General features: G+C 54.5%; 2 protein-coding genes across 3 annotated transcripts in view; both read right to left on the reverse strand.

Annotated features, from left to right (window-relative positions):
- Positions 1-1,092: 1,092 nt before the first annotated feature.
- Positions 1,093-6,507, reverse strand: SLC16A8 (solute carrier family 16 member 8). The gene is made up of 4 exons (XM_077168797.1): positions 6,294-6,507; positions 5,363-5,506; positions 4,306-5,133; positions 1,093-2,358 (listed from the first exon to the last, which is right to left on the reverse strand). The coding sequence occupies exons 1-4, from the start codon at positions 6,505-6,507 to the stop codon at positions 2,021-2,023; spliced, it is 1,524 nt and encodes a 507-aa protein (XP_077024912.1). The 3' UTR covers positions 1,093-2,020.
- Positions 6,508-8,063: 1,556 nt separating this feature from the next.
- Positions 8,064-22,023, reverse strand: part of BAIAP2L2 (BAR/IMD domain containing adaptor protein 2 like 2) — a 77,835-nt gene continuing 63,875 nt past the window's right edge. Inside the window, exons 8-14 of one of the 2 annotated variants that reach the window (XM_077168801.1) lie at positions 13,007-13,159; positions 12,588-12,726; positions 12,175-12,406; positions 9,887-9,985; positions 9,420-9,627; positions 8,938-8,981; positions 8,064-8,783 (exon numbers count right to left, since the gene is read on the reverse strand). In XM_077168801.1, coding sequence (XP_077024916.1) covers positions 8,708-8,783; positions 8,938-8,981; positions 9,420-9,627; positions 9,887-9,985; positions 12,175-12,406; positions 12,588-12,726; positions 13,007-13,159 — 951 coding nt within the window. In that variant the 3' untranslated portion in view covers positions 8,064-8,707. The remainder of the gene's footprint in view (positions 8,784-8,937; positions 8,982-9,419; positions 9,628-9,886; positions 9,986-12,174; positions 12,407-12,587; positions 12,727-13,006; positions 13,160-22,023) is intronic. The other variant, XM_077168802.1, reaches the window with a different exon arrangement.

Below are 22,023 nucleotides of genomic sequence, written 5' to 3' on the forward strand. Positions count from 1 at the left end.
TGAACTCAAATCTGTTAGATCCAAAAGGCTTGACTTTCCCACCTGCCTCCAAAGCTTTCTGCCTTGCAGAGCCCTTTTATATTCTCCCTCATCTTTGATCCTTCAGTGCTTCTGGCCATTAAATAGGCCTTTATTTGGGGAAGGGCAGGGCAGATGCTGGAAGGGGACCTGAGAACCCACACAGGGGAGGAGAGAGGCAAGGGCATCCTGGCCACTCCAGATGTGCCTCTTGTGCCCAGGGCCGTAGGGAGAAGCCCAGGGAGCCCAATATAGGGTGGCTGCACCTCCCCCTTGGCCTGGACAGTTCCAGTCCACACCAAGGTCCTGGTGTCATGATAGTGGACCTGTGTGGACCACAAACTGCACTGTCATCCTGAGGATGGGAGAGGGGCAAGGGGGTGTGAGAGGGGGCAAAGCTTTCTGCGTATCAGTTTTGGGCATAGGTCCTGGACAGAAACCTGAGTGGGATTCTCAGGCAGGACTGAGAGTGCGAAGGGAGGGATGCTTGCCACCAGGAGTCCACATGGGTCCCTGGGACCGCCAGACAGACTGGGGACAGCACAATGTGGCGGCCAAGGGCACAGGCTGGAACCAGACAGCCTGGGCTCCAGCCCCAGCCTCTGTGAGCTGGACTGGTTCCTGACTTCCCTGGGCCTCCCTGTCCTTGTCTGAAGTGTGGGCTATGAGGAATGAAGGGCTATGAAGTGTGGGCCAGACCCATACCTGGCCCAAGTCGGCACTATATGAGTATTTGTTAATAAAATGTAGTTATTGCCCCCGTGGCTCCGGGGATGCCACAGCCTAGTGTCAGCCAGGCATCTGACCAGGGCTCCCTGACCTGTGGGGCCTGTGTTGAAAATGTGGCCTAGCTGCCAGGCCTGTGGTGAAGGATGTCACCAGTGGATGGGTTCAGCAGAGGGGCCTGCCGGAAGGATTGTAACGTCCACGGAAGGAGGGCTGCTTCCCCTGCTGGGGCCCACTTACCATGCTTACAGTTTGGAGGAAGACACAGAAAGACGGCTGCCAAATGGGTGGGAAGAGAATAAATAAATATAGGAAACAGGTCCTGGACACTTCCCAACTGGGGTAAACATGGAAATCCCTGCAATGGGGGTGGGGGTGGGGTTGGGGGTCAAGGTGCAAGACAGGGGTGAACTCCGGACTCCCAGTGCAGGAGAGCAGACGCCTGGGTCAGCAGGGTGCCCAGGCTGCCTGCAAAAGCCATCGGCCCTAGGACACTCTGAAAACAGAGCAGGAGCTGGAGGAAGGTGCCCTCTTAGGAGGGTAGGAAATGTGCACACCTTGTGGAAAGCAGTGGGCAGCACTCCAATTGCGCGCTCGGCCCCACGTTCCCAGGCATGCCCCAGGAGGGAACTGTTCACCCTCCACCTCCTCAGCTTGTGCGATCGAGACTCTGAGCCAGGATTCGCCCTCCCAACCCAGGACTCCAGGTCCTGTGCTCTTTCTGAGATTGCTCTGGGTTCCTCCCTCCCAGCAGCTCACCCTCTAGCTGTAGTTGCTGCCAACTCTTCACCACCGCCCCGGACGGGTGCCAAGCAGAGGAGCCGCTGGGGCAGATAGGAGGGCCCTAGCATCGCGCCATCCAAACCCCTCAGGTCTCTGTGTCTGGGAATAACCCAGGCCCCCTCCCAGCCCCCCAGCCCTGATGCTCCCTCCCCTTACTCCTCTCTGACTGAAGGTCTTGGTCAGAGGGCCCAGAGAACCTTCTCAGTCTCCTTCCTGCCGGCCCCGCAGTCTCGGAGCAGTCAGAGCAGTGGGTGGAGGCGCAGGAACAGAACCTCCTGTCCTTCGGGTCCTGTCTTTCAGATGAGCTTTATGACTGTCCACCCACAACAGGCTTCCCTGAAAGGGTGGCTGAGCGTGGGCAGACGGGGAAGGGAGTTCTCTGGACACCCAAGGAATCAAACTCCTGACGTGGGGCCCATTGGGGCCACCCCAGACCAGCCTCCCAGTGCCCCAGGCCTGGCAGCGGCAGCTCAAAGGAAGCCCCTTCCTGAGGTCACCCAGCTGACTGCGCCCTGTGCTGCTCCTCGGGATCCGGCCCGGACGCTGCATCCGCCTCGGCTTCTGCAGGCCGGACACAGGGAATCCGCATCTCCAGGCTGCTGGGCTCCACAGCGCTCGAGGGTAGGCGCTCAGAGTCCCCGTCAACCTCGGAGTCTTCTTCGGCCTCAGCATCCTCTGTGTGGTGCTCAGTGCCCTGGCTGGCTGGGGCATCGCGTGGGTGGTGCAGGCAACAGTGGGTGGCAACGGCCATAAAGAGCCCAGCTAGGACCACCTCGGAGCCAGCCAGGTAGAAGATAATCTCATAGTTCTTCAGTGCATCCACCAGGCGACCTGGGGGTGGGGTAGGGGATGGAGAGGTAAGGGCCTTTGGGGACCCCACCTGTCACCCCTGACACTCTTAGATAAAGGTTGGCACCCCAGATTTGGTGGGGCACGAGTGAAAAACATGTCCCAGTCCTTATTCTCTTTTTATAAAGCTGGAAACCCAGACTCAAGGAGAACTATGTGGGTTCTGCCGTTTGAGACCTTAAAAATGTCACTTCCCCTCCCTGAACCTCAATTCCCTAAGTGTCTTTAGTGAGGCAGTACTTTACATGGCACTCCCTCCACCCCCCCCACCACCCTCAGCCCCTGATTCAAGCCCCACAAATGCCCTGTGACTTGCCCAAGTGGTGCTATGTGGGGTGGGGGGCATTGGGCTCAGGCCAGCTTTCCTGGGGGCCTCCAGCTCTTGCTTTTTCCCACTTAAACCCTGTAGTCTTCAGGGGCCTGGCTCAGCAACCCTCTACCCCAGGTCTCCTGTCTCTTACTAGGAGGCTCACAGGCACCCCAGACTGAATTATCATTAGATAGGCTGGGATACTGGGCTTGTGGGTAACTCACTCCTATTTTCTTCTGTTTTCCCTTTCTAGCACATACACATATTACTTTCATGCTCAGGAAAAGCTTTTAATTGCAGGTATTCCTCTATGGGCTCCACCCTCTCTCGAGCATTCTGTTGGCTGCTTACACCTGGATGTGATTACTGGGTTGGCATTTCTGTGGCCTCTGAGCTAGGTCCTCCAAGCTGGCTCCCCTTACCTGAGCCCCTGAACCTACACCCTGGTTCCCGCCCAGCCAGCCAGCCCTGTCCCTGACACTCCTACCCTCAGCCCCATGGTGTCCTTGGCATGATCAATCGCACCAGCTTCTCCTCCTCCTCCTGGCCCAGCACGCCTTCTTCCCTGCCTTTTAAATCCACCCCCACCTGAACTCCCAGTTCAAAGATGAAAATGGGCAGTGGGTCCCTGAGCCTCTCGAAGGGGAATGAGGATTGGTTTTTTGGGGTTAGTGGTGAACTTAGGGTTCATCCACACACTGGCTCAGGGACTCTGCTGCTCCCAACCAGGTCAGTTGAGATAAAGCTTGACGGGGGCAGATTTGGCCAGGCCAGCCTAGGAGAGAGGATAAACAGCTCACCCCGTCTCAGGAAACAGTTCCCAGCCCTGATGCCCCCCTCCCATTGTTCCATCAGGAAACCTGACCTCAGCCCTTTCCGCACCTCCATGCTTTTTCAATCTTGGCTGGGAGGTGTTCCTGCCTTACCTGTAGAGAAATTGTCCCCAATACACCCTATGCCTGCTCATGCTGTGCCCTGCCCTGCAAGACTGTCCTCGTGCCAGTCCCAGCAGGAAACCCTCCTAGGCCACCTGGATCATGGGGATTCCTGTTCCCAGAGCTGAAGGAAAGTGATCAATGTAGGGTGTCCAGTAGGCTGTCTGCACTGTGCAAGATGCCAGCATCTCTCCTTCTCCCTTTCTACCTGCTGAGCACTCCCATTCTGCTCTGGATCTAGGCCTGAGTCCCCAGAGTCACTTGTCCTTCCATGCTGGGGAGAGTAAGGATGCAGTGTTTCAAAGGGGTGGACATTTAGCATTAGGCAGCCTTGGGTTCTAATTCTGGGACTGCAACTTGTATTAAGCCTCTGCTCCCCTCCTTTCCCATCTACAAAATGAGAATAAGCACCTGACTTCACAAGGCCTTTGTGAGAACTGCTGGAAGTGATGGAGGGGGATAGCTAGCAATGCTGGTTTCTTCCTGGCATCTTCCCTGCCCTTTTGGTCCTGGAGTTGGGGGCGAGCTAACTGGCTATGGGATGAGGGTGGGGGGCTATCTGGACCCGGTGTGTGTGGGGGGTCCATTCCCCTCCTCCCTGGATGCTCCGCCTGGCGGTGGGGTGGGGACTTCCCCTGGACATAAAGACACTGGGCCGCATCACTCTTCCCCCGCGGGGCGCACCGGCAGAGGGAGGTCCGATGAGCACCGCCACGGCCTCGACGAGCAGCACCAGCCCCAGCGCACTGGGGAAGCGGTGCGAGCCCACTGCCGCCATGAGCACCTCAAACTGCAGCGCGCCCACCATTCCGTAGGAGAGGCCGAAGGCGACACAGAAGGCGACGAGAGCGCCGTAGGAGCGCGCGCGCGCGCTGCCCAGGTCTGTGAGCCCGTTGGCCAGCAGGGCCAGGCTGAAGAGGTAGGGGACGCGCGGCCGCAGGCGCGCCAGCCCCGCCAGGGCTCCGCACGCCGGCCGCGCCACGATGTCCACGAAGCCCACGATGGACAGCAGGAAGGCGGCGTCGGCGTCGGGCACGCCCGCGTCCTTGGCGTAGTTCACCAGGAGGATGGCGGGCACGAAGAGCCCGAGCGCCATCAGGAACTTGGTAACCGCGTACACCGCGAAGGCGCGGTCGGCACACACGGCCACGTCCAGCAGGCGCCGGCGGGTCCGGCCGCTAGGGGGCGTCTCGCGCAGGCGCAGCCCGACGCGACCCGCCTCTGCCTCCCCCGGAGCGTCCCCCGCGCTGTCCTCGCGCGGCCGCGGATGGGGCCCCGGGGGCGGCCTCATGACGGCACCACACGCGCAGCAATGCAGCAGGAGGCCGCCGAGCAGCAGGAAGCCGCCGCGCCAGCCGAAGCTCTCGAGCAGCCACTGGCCGAGCGGCGACAGCGCCGACAGGAACACGGGGCTGCCCGCCGCCGCCAGCCCGTTGGCCAGAGGCCGCCGCCGCTCGAAGTACAGCCCCAGCATGATGAGAGATGGCTGGAAGTTGAGGGCCAGGCCCAGGCCTGCGGGCGAGGCGGCACTGTGCCGGGGTCCGTGCGGGCGCCTCCTCCCCAGTTCCCAGCCAGAGTGAGCAGCAAGGCCCCGACGGGGCGGGCGGGACCCGGGGAAACCGAGCCCAGGAACTTCAAGGACCATCCCCTCGTGGGGAAACTGAGGGCAGGAAGTCTCGTCTCCAAGACAACTGATCCCCCTCCCTTTCCTACCCCTGCGCAGGGGAGCAGGGGTGCCCACCTGTGAGCATCCCAGCCGTCAGGTACAGCTCCAGGAGGCGGGTAGCAAAGGAGGCCAGGACCATGCCCGCCGAAGCCAACAGCCCACCTACCAGCATCACGGGGCGACAGCCAAAGCGGGTCACGAGGATGCTGGATACTGGGCCTGCGGGGCAGGGTCACCACTCAGGGTGGACCAATCTCCTCTCCAGTGGGCCCCGCTTGCAGGCTTTGCCTGGAAGGCAGCCTGGAAGGGATATCACTCCCTGTTCCGGGACCCAGAGAGGGCAGTGTGTCGCCATGGTCCTACAGCTAGGTTGGGACACACCCAGGAGGCAGTGGCTTGTGAGGACCCAGGGAGGGTCGTGTCCTATCCCAGAGCCCCCACCCACCCCCCTCCTGAGAACCCAGAGCCCACAATAGAAGGAAGGGGGCCCATCTGCATTTTATCTTCTCAGGCCCCACATCCCCTGCTGGCAGAGCCTGACCCCAGCTTGGTTGCCTCCCCCACCCCCCAGCTCCTCCCAGACGCCCCCATCCCACCCAACCCCTTGGAGCTGCAGGGGGCTCCGGGCCCGGGGGAGGGCCAGGTTGAGAAGTGCATCTCCCTCCCCACCACCCTTCAAGTGGTTGGGATGTGGGGAGAGGGAATGCCTCTTTAGATGTTTCCCCACCCATATAAAATAGGCAGGGTGGGTTTGTTGGGCAGGAATGGAGAGGCCCTGCCCGCTGTCCAAGCAAGCCCGTCAGCCACCAGAGTGCCTCCACCCCACCCTATCCCACCCCACCCCTGCCACAGCCCACCTCCTGCCCACCCGTGCCCTCCCCTTGGGGTGCGGGGGTCTCCACGGAAGGAGGGGCTTTCCCTGACGACTCCGAGGTCGGAGCCTCCTGGTGCCTGATTCTGGGTCCCTAGTCCGGGCCGCGGGGAGGGGGCGGGAGGGGAGGCTGACCGGTGCCGTAGAGCATAGCGAGCATGATGGAGGACACCCAGGCTGTGTCGCTGTAGCCGGCGCTGAAGTCGCGCATCAGTGCGCGGAAGAAGACGCTCACGGCCTTGGGGAAGCCATAGGCGAACCCGGTGACCACGAAGCAGGCGCCCAGCACGGCCCAGCCCCAGCCGCCGTCGGGGGGACCCGCGTCCCGCCGGGGTCCGCCGGCACCCATCGCTGCCGCCTCTGCTGCGGGGAAAGCGGGTAGGGGTGCAGAAGGAGCCGCGCGAGTCTGTAGCGCATACAGGGAGGGGGAAGAACACCCGTCGCTTCCACCAGAGCCCTGCTCAGGGCAATGAGCCAGGACAGAAACTGAGGTAGAAGCTGCACCCTAAATCATCCCCTCCTTCAACGGATGCCTGGAAAGGGGGGGATAGATGAGGGCAAGATAGTGGTGGGTCATTCCCACCTGGGACTTGACTTCAGGAAAGCTCCCTCTGGACACCCGTCCTCCCCTTTGGGCCCTGGTGACGGCAGGGGAGGGTGTGACACAGGTGTGTGCAGCGTCAGGTGGGGGAATTGCTGGACACACGGAGCAAACCCCTGAGGGGCAGGTGCTAGCCTGCAAAATGGGCCTGTCTGGGTACAATTTAGGTCCTTCCTTGGCCTTGTGGTATGTTCCTAATTTTTCTCAATGATCAGGAATGACTATTGTCATTGGAACCTTGGGAAGGAAAAAACCAACACATTAGAACACAAAAACATGTCAGGAGCCAGGAGCGCTGAGTTCCAACTCGCCCTAGCCCAGTCATAGCTCCAAGTCATAGCTCCAAACCGTCTCCGGGAGCTAGTTTCCCCACCTGTAAAACGGGTGATTGATCACCCCAGACCTGGACAAGCAGGAATGTTCAGAGAGGGGAGACCTACCCAAGTCCCTAGGGACGCCCGATCCCTTCACGGGCAGGGAAGGGCTCTGAAGTCTCTCACTGCTGGAGCTCGCAGGCCAGAGGCCAGACGGACCACTCAGAGCTGGGGCAAGGGTCCAGGGCTTCCTGGCCTGCCTCCTCCTGTCCCACGGCGCTGGGGTCTCCTGCCAGTCACTGGGCGAGGCAGGGTCCCCAGTGAATGTCCGGGACTCTGCCATCTCCCCCTCCCCCCACTGCCCCACCCCAGGTCCAGCCTCTGCTTTCTGTTGTCTTCCCATCAGCTGCTTGAACACGGGGATCCCTCACTCACCTGGGTTTGGGTGCTCAGCCTCACAGCTGAGGGCTGCAAGGAGGGGCCACCTCCCCAGCACCCCAGGGACTCTTATCCTGACGGGGCTCCGCTCGCAGACTTGACTCCCAGGCTCCCCACCTGCCTCCGGGTCAGCCACAGGCCTGGCATTCACCTGCCACTTCGCTCCCCTGGGCCCGGGGCTTAGGGCAGTCTCCTGCCCCCACCCCTGCTAAGAGGCTTTGTCCCGGAAAGGACAGGGCAGCCGATTGTGAGCATGGCCGGGCTGGGCCCGCATGGCGGGGACCCCGTCCCACGTTCCCCATCCAGGGAGAGAGGGAGAGGCCAGGTCCACCTTCTGCAGCCTCAGGTGGCTACACCGAGTCCTACCGGGGGTCTAGTCAAGTGTTGGAGCCCCCAGCCCAGCAGGGAAGGACCCCCCCAACCCTCATCTCCTGAATCCCCCGCCCACCCCCACCCCCACCCCAGGCCACATTCCAGAAGGGGCCCGTGAGTCTTTTCCCTGGATAAGGCTAATCCAGGCCCAGAACAAAGGGCACTTGTGTCCCAGGCCGCCTGAGGGGCATTGCTGGTGGTCCCGGACCTTGGCCACCGCCGCCCCTCCCTCCCACTTTGCAGGGGCCGATATTTCCCAGGACATCCATAAGCACAACTGAGTCTGGGGTGGAGGTGGAGGGGCGAGGGGGCGGGTAGGACATCTGGGTAAATGAGGGATGTGAAGGGCTGGGAGGGACCAGCCTCCCAGGGACTGGCCAGTGACCTTCAGGGACCCCTGGACTCCATTGTCCAGTGGGGGCCTCCACCCCCAAATCCTTCCCCCCAAATCACACGCCACCATCCCTAGTGCCATATCCACTTCCTTTATTTCTCACCATTTACAAAAGTTAAACAGGGACATTGTGGAGGTGGGGGGCAAGGGGCTGCTCCCCACTGGGGCAGGGAAGGGGAAAGAGGTTGGGGGGAAAGAGGTAGCCCCCCCCAGGGAGAGTCCTGGGGCCCCTGGCAGGGGAGAAACTGTTCTGTCCCCCAGATCCGCCTGCGTCACTTTGAAGGCCCCAGGCCTGCACCGTTGGCTGCCCCCACCCTGTGCCAGGGCCGGCTTCTTGGATGTGCAACTGCTGTTGTGGCCAGCTGTGGGGTAGCCCCCAGGCTGCTGGTGGGGAGGGTCCGACTTCAGACCCCTGAGGGAGGAAGGCACCTCAGCGGATGAGGGGCGCTGAGCGGTCGTTGGTGATGGTGGGACGCAGCTTCACGGTGGCAAAGGGATTTGTGCCCCTGGTGAGGAGGGGGAGGCTGGGGTGAGGGGCCCAGATCCCCAACTGGCCATGGGCCCAGGGAGGGCAGGTGGGCAACTGAGCCAGCTGTCTCCCACCCCCTCCTCGGAGCCTCCCACTGAGCCTGCCTCCCCTGCCCATGGGTGGGGACTCACCGAGGGAAGAGCTCTGGGGGTTGCTGCTCCCAGGACGTGAGTTTCTGCAGTGGGGTCGGAGGAGGGGGTAGGTTTGGTGGGGAGAGGGGCAAACCAGCCCCAGCCCCTCCTTTCACTCTCCCCCTCACAGAATTCTGTGGGTTTCAGATTTGTGAGGCGTCCGGACCCAAGTACGTTTCAGGCTAACCACTCCCAAGGATAGGATTGGGGTGACCCCATGGGGAGGTGCCAGCCTGTCCTACCCCATCCTGACCATGTTCTGACAGGGCCCTGGTCCTGGGGAGGGGAGGCCTCTTCTGGTGCACCCAGGGGAACACTGGGGCTCCAGTTCCTGAGACTAACACTTCCTCTCCCACCCTCCACCCCAGACTCAGAACCCCATCCCAGCATCCCCGCACAGGCGTGCAGACCGAGGCCAGCCTCTTGTCCCCCTGCCTGCTGAACGGCCCCCGGGCTGGGGACAGAAATGGGGGTATGCTCACATTGACGTCACTGGCCACCCCCATACTGCCCATGCTGCTTCGGCGGCTGTCAGGCAGGGGTGTCGGGCCGGGGCTGGGGGCGCGGCTTGGGACCCGGCTTGGGGTGCGGGAGCGGGGCTGGATGTCCCAATACTCGGAGGGGCCTGTGGAGTTGCTTGACCGGTCGAGGAGGTCATCAAGGCTGTGGCTTCCCCGGAGTGGGTAGGACCTGAGACCAGCAAAAGGAGGGGGAGGGCAGGTCAAGGCACCCAGCAGCCCCCACCCCTGCACCTTGGCAAAAAGTGACTCTAAGCTTGAGGGCCATCCTGAGAGGAGGCAGAGGGATGGACACAACGACCTTCACAAATAGAGAGGTGGGTTCTCCAAGGGCTGAATGGGGCTGGGCCCACTTCTGACTGCAAGTCACTGACACCACCCATGGTGGGTGGGTCTCCACCCCTCCCCTGCCCCGGACCACCCAGGTATACCTGGAAGGTAGCTCATTCGTAGGGGTCATGGAGGTCATGGGGTTCAAGGGCACCTCCTCCAAAGGCTTCACATAGGCCTCGGGGAACCAGCCGCTCCTGCTGGGTGGAAACAGAAGGCCTCTTAAGCAAGGCCTAACAGCAACAATCAAAGTGACAGTCCTGCAGGAGCAGACACGGACTGGACGTACTGAGCACTGCTGGGCCCAGCCTCGCCTAGAGGGCTTTGTGGGTATTAACTGATTTAATCCCTTGACAGAGGCTTTTCCCAGCCTTCGAGTCCTTACAGTCTGGCCCTAACCCACCCGTCCAACCTCAGGTGGGCACCTTAGAGAGGAGGGACTGGAGGTCCAAGAGGGATAGGTAGCGACCAGAATGCACTGCCTCACTGCCAGGCACACGGTAAGCAAGACACAGGCCCTGCTCCCCAGAAGCTCCCAGCCTGGTGGGAAGATGGGCCCACAAACAGATAATTATAAGGCAGTGAGCTAAGGGTGCTGGGGGTGGGAGCCCAGAGGACTCCAAGTCCAGTGCTCTTTCCATGTCAGCCCAGCTGTTTCCCTCTGCCCCAGGCTTCTGGCTCCGTGTGGCCCCGTTGGCCTGAGTACCGAGCTGCCCCATGGCACTCTGCTCCTGCTCTTGGAGTCTTTGTGGGGGCTGGAGGCTCATTACCACCTTTTTGGGGTGGCTGGGCTTAGGAAGAGAAAGGCACCATAATCAACGTTCTTTAAACTCTTCAGATGCCACAGAACCCATCAGGTTCTTGCAGAACACCTGCAAAAATGCTCTCCAAAAAGCCCAATCCACAACCTCCTCACCTAAAGGTAACTCTCAAACTGACAGGCTCAAACCATTTCAGCATGTTTTAATTCCTTCTCATCGTAAAGTGCCCACTGATGATAATACTTGGCATAATTTTTCCTAACCTAGGAGGCACAGAAAAAATGATCCTCCTAGGAACGTGGTTTGGGATCACAGGTCTACAAGGATTTATCGGGTCCCCGAGAAGCTTGTTGTACACCTGTCATGGGGACCCCTGGGTGGCACCAGGTTGCCCTCTGCACATGGGTCTGCAAAGGGGGCATCCTGAGGTGGGTGGTTTCACCATTTGGTTGTCAGTCATCTCTGCCCGCCCACCCACCCTTCCATTCATGGTCTGTGTAGTCACCTGCCCATCCACCCATCCATCCACACACCTCTGCACCTAACTTAGGAACCCACCGTGCATCACCCATTCACTCAATCATTCATTGTCCGTGTGGGCAGCCACTCGTGGAACCCATCCCATGGTGTATCTACTATCCATCCATTCTCCTTCACACCCACCTGCCCACCCCATCCTCATCAACCCACTCAGACCCCCCCATTCGCCCATACATGCATCCTCCCTGTGCAACATCCAGGAAATCCCCAGTTACACATATTCATCCATCCATTCAAACATATCTCCACCTACATGCACAACCGCCCTCTCATCCATCCCTCTACCTGTCCACCCTCCACTAACCCAGATGACTACAGATCCATCTACAGACCTGCTCATGCAGCAGCCAACTCCCACGTCTCTTGCATGCACTCATTTGTGTCTCTGTACTTTCCCTCATTTGTTCCTTGCCTCCCACACCATGATTAGGAGTGGGCACGTGCTCCTGCCCATAAACCCTGGGGGAAGGTTGGCTGTGCTGATCCAGTAAGCTCCCACCTTCCCTTTCTTCCTTCTGCAGAAAGTGTGATTCCTGCATGCTCCCTTTTTTTAGTTGCCAACCCCTGTTCTCCTCCAGGCTTGCAACATATTTCCCCTCCAGTCCTAGTTTAGGTTCTTTAAGGATTTCCAGTGCTCGTACTGCAAGGAGGTGGGCACATTTCAGTCTGTGAGGTCCCAGCACTGCCTCCGCTCCCTGCCCCTAGGAAGCCCAGCCGCAGAGCCTACCTCCCCTTCTATCCCCAATTGCATCTCCATTCCTCAGGCTGACTCAGGCTAGGTGGCAGAGCCGCCCTTCCCTCACAGTGCCAGGCTCACAGTATGTGCTCAAGGAATAGGATTTCTGTCCAGTTCCACACCTTTGAGAGAACCTTTCTATCCCGGGGCTCTACCACCCTCTCATGGCCACCAGCCTGAACTTGGCAAGGCGGCTCTTCCTGTCCCCATTGAGAGGAGGAGGAAACAGGCTGAGGCAGGGGCAGTCATCTGAGGCCCCAGAGGGAGGCCCAGGGAGCCTCAGTCTGGGCTAGAGCCCAGGCCTCCCAGGAACTCCTTCCACCCCACCCTGCACCCGAGACCCCCCACTTACGCGGATGAGCCTTCCAGCTTGCCATAGAGCCAGCCATTCTGGGCCTCAGACACCAGCACTTCCAGGACGTCTCCAGCGGAGAAGTGCAGCAGCGTGTGGTTGGCGCCCTTAGAGTGGGAGACCAGGGCACGGACTTTCCTGGAGCCCAGGCCGCCTCCGCCGACCCTGCCGCCTGGCCGCTCGCCGAAGGAGTTGGAGCGGGAGCGCTGGGTGCTGCTGGAGTACAGTGAGGCTGCCGGGGGTGGGGGGGTGGCAGTGGGGAGGACACGGCAAGTAGGTGGGAAGTCCCCCCTCGTGTCTGCCCTTGCTCCCTCCTGCTGCAGCGCAACCCCGGTTCCTTTTCCCGCCCCCCCCGGGTTCCCAGCCTGGTGCTCGGGCCCTCCCGCTGCACTCCCGGCCCGTGGGGCACTCACAGGCAGACGGCGTCCTGGGCAGGGACCGGCGGTCAGGCTCCAGCTGGGACACGGGCCTCGCCTCGGTGGGCTCAGGGCCGTAGGACCCCGAGCTGTGCAGGCTGCGGGGGGAGCTGAACTCTCCCAGGGGCCTCTGGGGCTGCGAGGGGAGACGGGCAGGGGAGGGTGGGGAGGGGAGGGGCCGGGGCCTCGGCGCCCTAGCCCAGCCCCCAGCCCCAGTCCCAGGCGTCGGCGTAAGGGTTCTCCGGCCTGCTGCCCGGCCACCACGGGGGCGCCGAGGCCGGGCCAGGGTAGAAGGGAGGCCCAAGGGGCGCTCCGTAAAACGAGGCCCTGGGGGGCAGGAGGCTCCAGGCGGGGGTCCTCAGGCCCCAGGGCCCCGCAGGGAGTGCGTGGGGCGGCGGGGGCGCCCAGGGCCTCACCATGTCCAGGCGGGTGGGCGTCAGGCGGCCCGAGGGGTAGGGCGGCCCCAGCGCAGGACCCAGCAGGCCCGGGGAGTGGGCCCGCGCCGAGCTGCGGCTGGCCTCCGACTGCTCCTTCCACAGCAGCACGTGGTTCTGCAGCGTCCCCCGGGCCTGGCCAGGCGAGGGGCATAGGGGTCAGGAGGATCCCGGCAGCTCCCAGAATCCTTGGGACTCTTAAGTGCCACGCTAACCTAGGAACTAGGGCCCTGCAAGCTGGGAAGGAACGGATTTTTCAGCTGAAAGTCCTCCTTGGAATAGCCTGTCCACCATGCCCTTTTTCTCAAAGGTTTTCTCCCCGTTTTCCTCGGAGAGCCACCCCTCCCCTCTCGCAGCCTGCGTGCTTTGGGGCTATCCTCACTGCCCAGCCCCAGGAGTAGGGGTAGAACTCAGGCCAGACCATCCGGGTCCCTCCATCCTTCTGGCTTCAGTGACGCTCAGAGAGGGCACTTAGTCTGAAAACTTGACCAAAAAACACAGTCTCGGGATTTATCCTGGAACTATCTTGAAAAGTACACTTTCACCCTCACAGGGTTTGCTAAATAGGTAGAGTGAAGCCAACACAGGAAACTAAAGCTAAGTAAATTCTATAATGTCTTTTGCGCTCCTCGATCCAGCAACACCTGAAATCCTTGACCTTCCCAATAACTAAAGTAATAAATGCCTTTTCTGCTTGAGTTTCTAATTTCAGTTAGTTTTCTAGAGGAAGACAGTTTTATAGTCTACATAAGCATCTCTTTTCTAGCATCCCCCCCCCACACACAGAGAGTTCACACTATCTTGGGGTGGGTGGGGGGACTTTACATGTTGGGCCTACTATGTTCTCCAGCTACAAAGGCTTCTTCCGTCTCCATCCAAACTTCCTTCACCAAGGCCTAGCACAAGTCTGTCACTTAGGAATAATAAGTTGCCTCTGAGTCAGGTCCTGCGTTGAAGGCTTTACCTGAATTTTCCTATCTGATTCTCAAAACAGCCCCGGGAGGTAGGTATTATTATTATCTGCACTTTACTGAAAAGGACACGAAGGTCAGAGAGGTTAAATGACTGGCTCAAGACACCACATTCAGGAAGCAGCAGAGTTGTCTGTACTAATTTGTCTTTGAAAAAGCCTTCTGTGATTGCACCTTCCAGTGATTTCTTCCTTCAATCTGGCCCAGGTGCTAAAAGCATCCTAGAGATCTTAGGAAATCTTATGGATTGAATCATGTCCTGCATAAAGACATGTTAAACTCCTAAACCCTGGTCCTGTGGACGTGAATCTATTTCTAAACAGGATCTTTGAAGATGGTATTAGATTAGGTGAGAATCAGCCTGGGCATTAATCCTTATAAGCAGGAACTTTGGATATAATGAGAGACAGGCGGACACAGAACTCGAGTTACAGATGGCAAGCAGGCTCCCGTCAGAATGCACAGACTGCACAGAAAGCCTGATTGCTGCTGACGCCTTGATTTGGGTCTCCTAGCCTCCAACTGCGAGAAAATAAATTCCTGTATTTGTAACAGCAGCCCTGGCAAATGAAGACAGGTAGCAAGGATAGAAAGGCCTGGAGCCGCTCGGCCAGGTGGTCACTAGGCAGACACTTCCTCTGTTTCCTTGCAGTGAGGAATGAACAAAACGGCACAATGACGAAACCAAAGGCTCCTGTGCCCTGTCTCACAGGCAGTAAGCAATGAGGTCGGGAGGTTCTGCAAATCACATTTTAAGAAGGACTTTGTCCAATTTGGGAACATTCAGTGGTGAGCCACTGCCAGGACACGGAGGAATTCTGGGGGAATGACCGCAGCGCGACATCCCAGCCTGGACAGGGCCTGTAGCTGTGCTGTCATTGACGTCCCTCGGCCCTTCCCCCAGTGATGGGGAAGAAACACTGTACAGGGTTTCAAAACCACACAGGAGACCCTGGGGAAATTTTTAAAATATTTATGGAGCGGGAAAGGACTTTCTAAGTATGACACAAAGCCCATAAGCTATAAAAGAAAAAAAAATGGATCTATTTGATTAAACAAAAATGATTTTTTTTTAAATGTGGCAAAACCTATCACAGGCAAAGTCAAAAGGTAAATGACAAATTGGTGGAATTACCTGCAACTCATCACTGAGAAAGGGCTAAATTTAGTAACATATAAAGAGATCCTACAAATCAATATGAAAAATGGGGATGGCACTGACAATTCAGAGAAGAGGAAACTGAATGAGTCTGAAACAAGAAAAAATGACAACCTCACTAACTATTGGAGGTTGTCTGTTCAGAACATAGACAAAAAGGAGTTTTTCTTTGAAAGAGTATTTATAAATGGCCAATAAGTACGTGAAAAGAAGCTCAACATTAATCATCAGGGAAATGTAAATCAAAACCACAGTGAGAGGTATTGGCATAAAGATAGATATATCGACCAATGGAATCGAATAGAGTGCTCAGATATAGACCCTCTCATCTATGGACATTTGATCTTTGATAAGGCAGTCAAGCCAACTCACCTGGGACAGAACAGTCTCTTCAATAAATGGTGCCTAGAGAACTGGATATCCATATGCAAAAGAATGAAAGAAGACCCATCTCTCACACCCTATACAAAAGTTAACTCAAAATGGATCAAAGATCTAAACATTAGGTCTAAGACCATAAAACAGTTAGAGGAAAATGTTGGGAGATATCTTATGGATCTTACAACTGGAGGTGGTTTTATGGACCTTAAACCTAAAGCAAGAACACTGAAGAAGGAAATAAATAAATGGGAGCTCCTCAAAATTAAACACTTTTGTGCATCAGAGAACTTCATCAAGAAAGTAGAAAGACAGCCTACACAATGGGAGACAATATTTGGAAATGACATATCAGATAAAGGTCTAGTATCCAGAATTTATAAAGAGATTATTCAACTCAACAACAAAAAGACAGCCAACCCAATTACAAAATGGGAAAAAGACTTAAACAGACACCTACCAGAAGAAGAAATACGGATGGCCAAGAGGCACATGAAGAGATGCTCAATGTCCCTGGCCATTAGAGAAATGCAAATCAAAACCACAATGAGATATCATCTCACACCCACCAGAATGGCCATTATCAACAAAACAGAAAATGACAAGTGCTGGAGAGGATGCGGAGAAAGAGGCACACTTATTCACTGTTGGTGGGAATGTCAAAGGGTGCAACCACTGTGGAAGGCAGTTTGGCGGTTCCTCAAAAAGCTGAATATAGAATTGCCATACGACCCAGCAATACCATTGCTAGGTATCTACTCAAAGGACTTAAGGGCAAAGACACAAACGGACATTTGCACACCAATGTTTATAGCAGCGTTATTTACAATTGCAAAGAGATGGAAACAGCCAAAATCTCCATCAACAGAAGAGTGGCTAAACAAACTGTGGTATATACATACGATGGAATATTATGCAGCTTTAAGACAAGATAAACTTATGAACCATGTAATAACATGGATGGACCTAGAGAATATTATGCTGAGTGAATCCAGCCAAAAACTAAAGGACAAATACTGTATGGTCCCACTGTTGTGAACGGACATTCGAGAATAAACTTGAAATATGTCATTGGTAACAGAGTTCAGCAGGAGTTAGAAACAGGGTAAGACAATGGGTAATTGAAGCTGAAGGGATACAGACTGTGCAACAGGACTAGATACAAAAACTCAAAAATGGACAGCACAATAATACCTAATTGTAAAGTAATCATGTTAAAATACTGAATGAAGCTGCATCTGAGCTATAGGGGTTTTTTTTGTTTTTGTTTGCTTGTTGGTTTGTTTGTTGTTGTTGTTTTTTACTATTACTACTACTTTTATTTCTTTTCTTTATATTAACATTTTATATCTTTTTCTGTTGTGTTGCTAGTTCCTCTAAACCGATGCAAATGTACTAAGAAACAATGATCATGCATCTATGTGATGATGTTAAGAATTACTGAGTGCATATGTAGAATGGTATGATTTCTAAATGTTGTGTTAATTTCTTTTTTTTTCTTTCCGTTAATAAAAAAATAAAAAAAAAATAAAAAAAAAAAAAACCACAGTGAGAAACCACTTTATACCTTCCAGGATAGCTATAACGAGAAAAGCAGAAGATGTGGAGAAATTGGAAACTGCAGATGCTGCTTGTGGGAATGGAAATGGTGTGGTGGCTTTGGACAACAGTTTAGCAGTTCCTCAAACAGTTAAACATAGAGTAATCCAGCAGTTCCATTCCTAGGTATATACCCCAGAGAAATAAAAATATATATCCACACAGAAACTTGTACAGACACGTTCATAGAGCGTTGTTCATAATAGCCGGAAAGTCGGAACACCCCTGATAACCCTCAGCTGATGAACGGACAACCAAAATGTGCTCTTTCCATACAACGGATGCTATTTGGCAGCACAGAGGAAGAAGTTCTGCTACATGCCACCACAAGATGGATGAATCTTGAAGACACTCTGCTAAGGAAAAGAAGGTGTCACAAAGGACCACATATTGCATGATTGCATTTCTAGGAAATGTCCAGAATAGGCAAATCTATAGGAAAAGAAAGTAGATTAGTGGTTGCCAGGGGTAGGGGACATGGGGTGATTGGAGGAGGATGGCTAAGGGGTATTGGGTTTCTTTCTAAAATTTATGGTGGTGATGGTTGCACAACTCTGAATACTCTAAAACCCACTGAACTATATACCTTAAGTGGGTGAATTGTATGGCATGTGCATTTTATCTTAACGCGGTTACAAATATTCCTCCCTGGAGGCTCATTTGGTGGGGAGAGGAGGGGATGAGACGGCTGAGCTCTGGGGCTGGGGTGGGGGTGGCTGCTCATCAGCCGGAGCCCCTGATCGGTCACTGGGTCCACCTTGGCTCAGCACCTGAGGGTTCCTGGGCTCAGCCAAGAGACTCAGGGAGGGGCCTGGCAGGGGTGAGAACCCCGAGGCAGGGGAGGCAGGAGGAGCGCTGCTGTTGGGAGCAGCCTGCTGCACGGACAGGTCTCCTGAACAGCAGAGCTAGTTTCCATCTTTGGAGGGGATAGGGCAGGGCTGGGGAACCAGTTTCTTCCTGGGCTCCTTCTTATGCCTTGTTCATTGTTCATTTGTTCAGTGTTTGACCTTGTCAGGTGGGAGTGATCTCTCTCATTTCACAGGTAAGAAAATGAAGCCTGGAGAAATGAAAGTATTTGTTCTGTGCCGTGTAGCTAGAAAATTTGAAGCCAGGGCACAAGGCAGTTGGGAAACTGAAGAACCCAAAATATAGAAAATGATGGAAAGAGCAGTGAGGCTGGGGACGGGGTCTGCTGAGGAAAGGGAAGGGGGAATTGGGGGCAGGGTAGGCCCTGCAGGGACTCAGAGTGAGGTTGACAAGAGACTCAGGTGCCTGCTCTCTCTCAGCTACAAGAGAGTCAGTCTGTGCTCAAAAAATATTTGTGGAATAATTGAACAAATGAACAAATGACAGTGGAAGTAGGCAGGGATGAAGTTGTTAACTTATGGGGGGATGGGCAGATTGGAGACCCCAGTGCTGGCCTTCCATCCTCTCGATCCTATCAGCCACCTCTCCAGAGGGGGGGGGACCAGCCAGGCCAGGCAGGCAGCTCAACATGCCCCGGGACGGGTTGTGAGACTTTAGCACCCTCCAGATGGACACAGCCCAGGGGGCACATATTCGGTGATGGGACTTTTATTGTGAAAAGAAAAAAGGGCTCCTTCCTCCAGGCAATCTGTCTGCACCAGTGTGTTCAGCTTGGAGGGCAGAGCACAGGCTGGATTTCAGACCCCACTCTCAACCAGCAACCACTGTATAGTACACAACCTGCACAGCCTTCTCTAACAGCCCTGTCTACAGGGCTTCTCTCTAAGTCACTCCCTATCTCCGAGGCTGCAACCGGGAGGCCTGGGCAAGAGTGAGACCCACCTTGGGCAGCAGTGGAGGGCTGGACTCCAGGTATTAGGGGCAGCCCACTGGGGTAGAGGGTGCTCGACTCCTCCACCTCCACATTTGCTGGCCCTACTGCCTGAGTCCCTCACAGCTCAACTCAACCCAGAGAGAACAGGACCATGAAGAGGCAAAGGGAGGAAAGAAACAAGGTACCTGAGAGGACCCAGCAGCCCGGAAGAAGCCAGCAGTCCTGCCCTGGCAGCTGGGAGAAGGACACCAGCCCTGGCAGCTGGGAGAAGGATGTGACAAGCTTAAAGGCGGCTTGAAAGAGCCCTTGGTGCATAACAAAGAACTTTTCCACCAGCAAAAGCACCAGTTTAAGTTTCAAACATTGAACAAATGAACTAAACGAGAGGACAGTCCTGTGAAAATAGAATCCATGGCCTGACAGGTCAAGAGGGAGAAATATCTCAAAAACAAAACAAAACAAAACAAAACAAAAAACAAAAAACAAACCAGAACAAGAATACAATGAAATAGACACGGTGAGGAAACTATCTTTGCAAAACCTAGAGGTGGAGGATGAGGAAAGGTTTAGAAGCTTCCAAAGGCCTCATCTCTGAGCAGCAGGGAGAGGGGATGTGCTTTTCAAGGTCTCATCTTGCAGGACAGCAATGAACAGAGAGGAATCGGTGGGTGGGTGGACTTGGCATATTTTGGAAAAGACAACAGACAAATACGTATGTGATTATTAGGACCACAAAGTGAGGTCATTATGAGAAGAGAGGAAAAGGAAAGTAAAATTTCCAAATCAGTATAGGAAAAGGGGGAATGTATAGTATTCGTTCACCCAAACTGACCAGAACAACAAGTGTGTGTGGGGGGGTGGTGGTAGGGGATACAACAAAATAAATAGTTAACTCAAGTTATCTAGGAAGAATAAAATCAAATATATCAGTTGTTTTGTTAAATGGGAATGGATTGAATTCCTCTATTAGAAAAACTGCCAGACTGATAAAAAATCATGGGATTGAGAAAGGCTTCTTGTGTCAGTAACAGAAAACACACTTAAAGAAAAGAGAGGGCGGGCCGCGGTGGCTCAGCGGGCAAGAGTGCTTGCCTGCTATGCCGGAGGACCCCGGTTCGATTCCCGGCCCCAGCCCATGTAAGAAACAAACAAACAAACAAAATATAATAAAAAAAACAAGAAAATGTTTAAAAAAAAAAAAAAAAAAAAAAAAAGAAAAGAGAAAGCAGGAAGGGTGATATTAACATTTGACAAAGTGGAATTAAAAGCATTGGATTGGATTAAGAGAGACGTTAAGTACATAAACGGCATTTTACAGGAAGGTATAATAGTCCTAAACCCAAATGCATTAAACAACATGGCAACTACATCCATCAGAAATCAATCCAAGGAGGAATGAGAGAATATGACTGGCCTAGCACATAGAACAGAGCAAGAGAATACAGGGCTTAAACAAGATGATAAAGTTAGTAGACAATAACTGACTACGCCTACAGACTAATGCATTTGTGAATGGTAAGCATATGCATGCAAAAATGAATTTATTCTTCAGTGAAGGACGTAGGGAAGCTTTAAGAAATGATGTTAGGACAACTAACCAATCATTTAGAAAATTTGGATCAAAGATGAAGACTGGAGGATAAGGTAAAATATTTTATCACTTTGGGTTGGATAATGCAGTTTTTAATGTGAAAGCAAGACCAGAAACTGAATAAAAGAATGACTATTTTGATCACAATAAAAACATAAACCATGTATGGAATGTTTGTATGTTAAGAATGTATGTGGACTTCTGGGTCAAGATGGCAGCTTAACAACGAGTGCACTTTAGTTCGTCCTCCAGAACAACTACTAAATAACCAGAAACAGTACAGAACAGCTCCCGGAGCCACAATAGTGACTGGACACACAGCATACCCCAGTCTGGACCAGCTGGACTGGCTGCGAGCACCCCCCAGAACCGTGAGTCCCCAAAGCTGTGTTGGCCAGTGCCCCTCCCCCACAGGCCGCTTCCCAGAGGGGAAAGGAAAGGACTTTACCAGCAGCAGGGACTGGGCACAATCAAATGCCAATTGTGGAACTAATTAACAAATTCTGACTACTAAAAATAGGCCCCCAGCTTAGGTAAACCTGATCAAAGCAGAGGTTGCTCATTTTTGCCCTGGAGCCAAGGAGGCAGGACTGACAGAAAAAGGGGGGGGGAGAAAAAAAAGAAGGAAACAGAGGTTTTTATGGCTGTGTATCTACAAAGGCTTGACTGCCTCTGGATACAGTGGCAGGACTTTTCAGGCTGCAACTGCCCCAGGCATCAGGCAGAAGTGAGCTCTTTGGGGGGCTTATCTGGAGCTTGCGCCTTCCCCAGGGGAGGGGTGAAGCCCCACCCAGGTGGAATCCCTCCCTCAAGGAATTCAGACACCAGGGCTTGGTAATTTGAAGCCATTAAAACCAGCCTACAACCTCTCCTCTGTCTCCACCATGCACCCAGCAGGGAGAGTCTGCCAAAGTTAAAGGTACCGCATCATCTTATGCTGGTGGGACCTGCAGTCAGACAAGCACCACACACAGGGCAGGATAAGAAAAACAGAGTCCAGAGACTTCACAGGAAAGTCTTTCAACCTGCTGGGTCTCACCCTCAGGGAAAACCGACACAGGTGACTCTTTCCTCCTGATAGGAGGCCAGTTTGGTCTGGGAAAATCTGGCTGGGGTCTATAATATCTAAGTAGACCCTCGGGGGAAAGGCACCACACAAGCAGGGCAAGAAACAAGAAAAGAAGAACTGAAAAATTCTCCTCTGTTAAATAAAACTTAAGCTAGAGGTCCAGATAAAGCTGAACGGAATGTCAAAGAACAGACAGACAACAAATTCACCCAGCAAGAAAACCCTAGATAAAAGAAGTGAAAACAATCTCCAGAATAAACTATTTAAGGTAATTAAATGCCTAGACGCCAGCAAAAAATAACAAATCACACTAGGAAAATAGAAGATATGGCCCAGTCAAAGGAACAAACCAACAATTCAAATGACATACAGGAGCTGAAACAATTAATTCAGAATGTACGAACAGACATGGAAAACCTCATCAAAAACCA

The sequence above is a fragment of the Tamandua tetradactyla genome, chromosome 7 (assembly GCF_023851605.1).
Source record: "Tamandua tetradactyla isolate mTamTet1 chromosome 7, mTamTet1.pri, whole genome shotgun sequence".
NCBI lineage: Eukaryota > Metazoa > Chordata > Mammalia > Pilosa > Myrmecophagidae > Tamandua > Tamandua tetradactyla.

What these genes read in the sequence shown, in the direction of transcription:
- SLC16A8 (XM_077168797.1), bottom strand. Translation starts at nt 6,507, where the DNA reads ATGGGTGCCGGCGGACCCCGGCGGGACGCGGGTCCCCCCGACGGCGGC. An exon ending in CGCTATGCTCTACGGCACCG is followed by an intron (nt 5,507 to 6,293) that starts GTCAGCCTCCCC and finishes CCTGCCCCGCAG; the next exon opens with GCCCAGTATCCAGCATCCTC. An exon ending in CATCGGACCTCCCTCTGCCG is followed by an intron (nt 2,359 to 4,305) that starts GTGCGCCCCGCG and finishes CCCCACCCCCAG; the next exon opens with GTCGCCTGGTGGATGCACTG.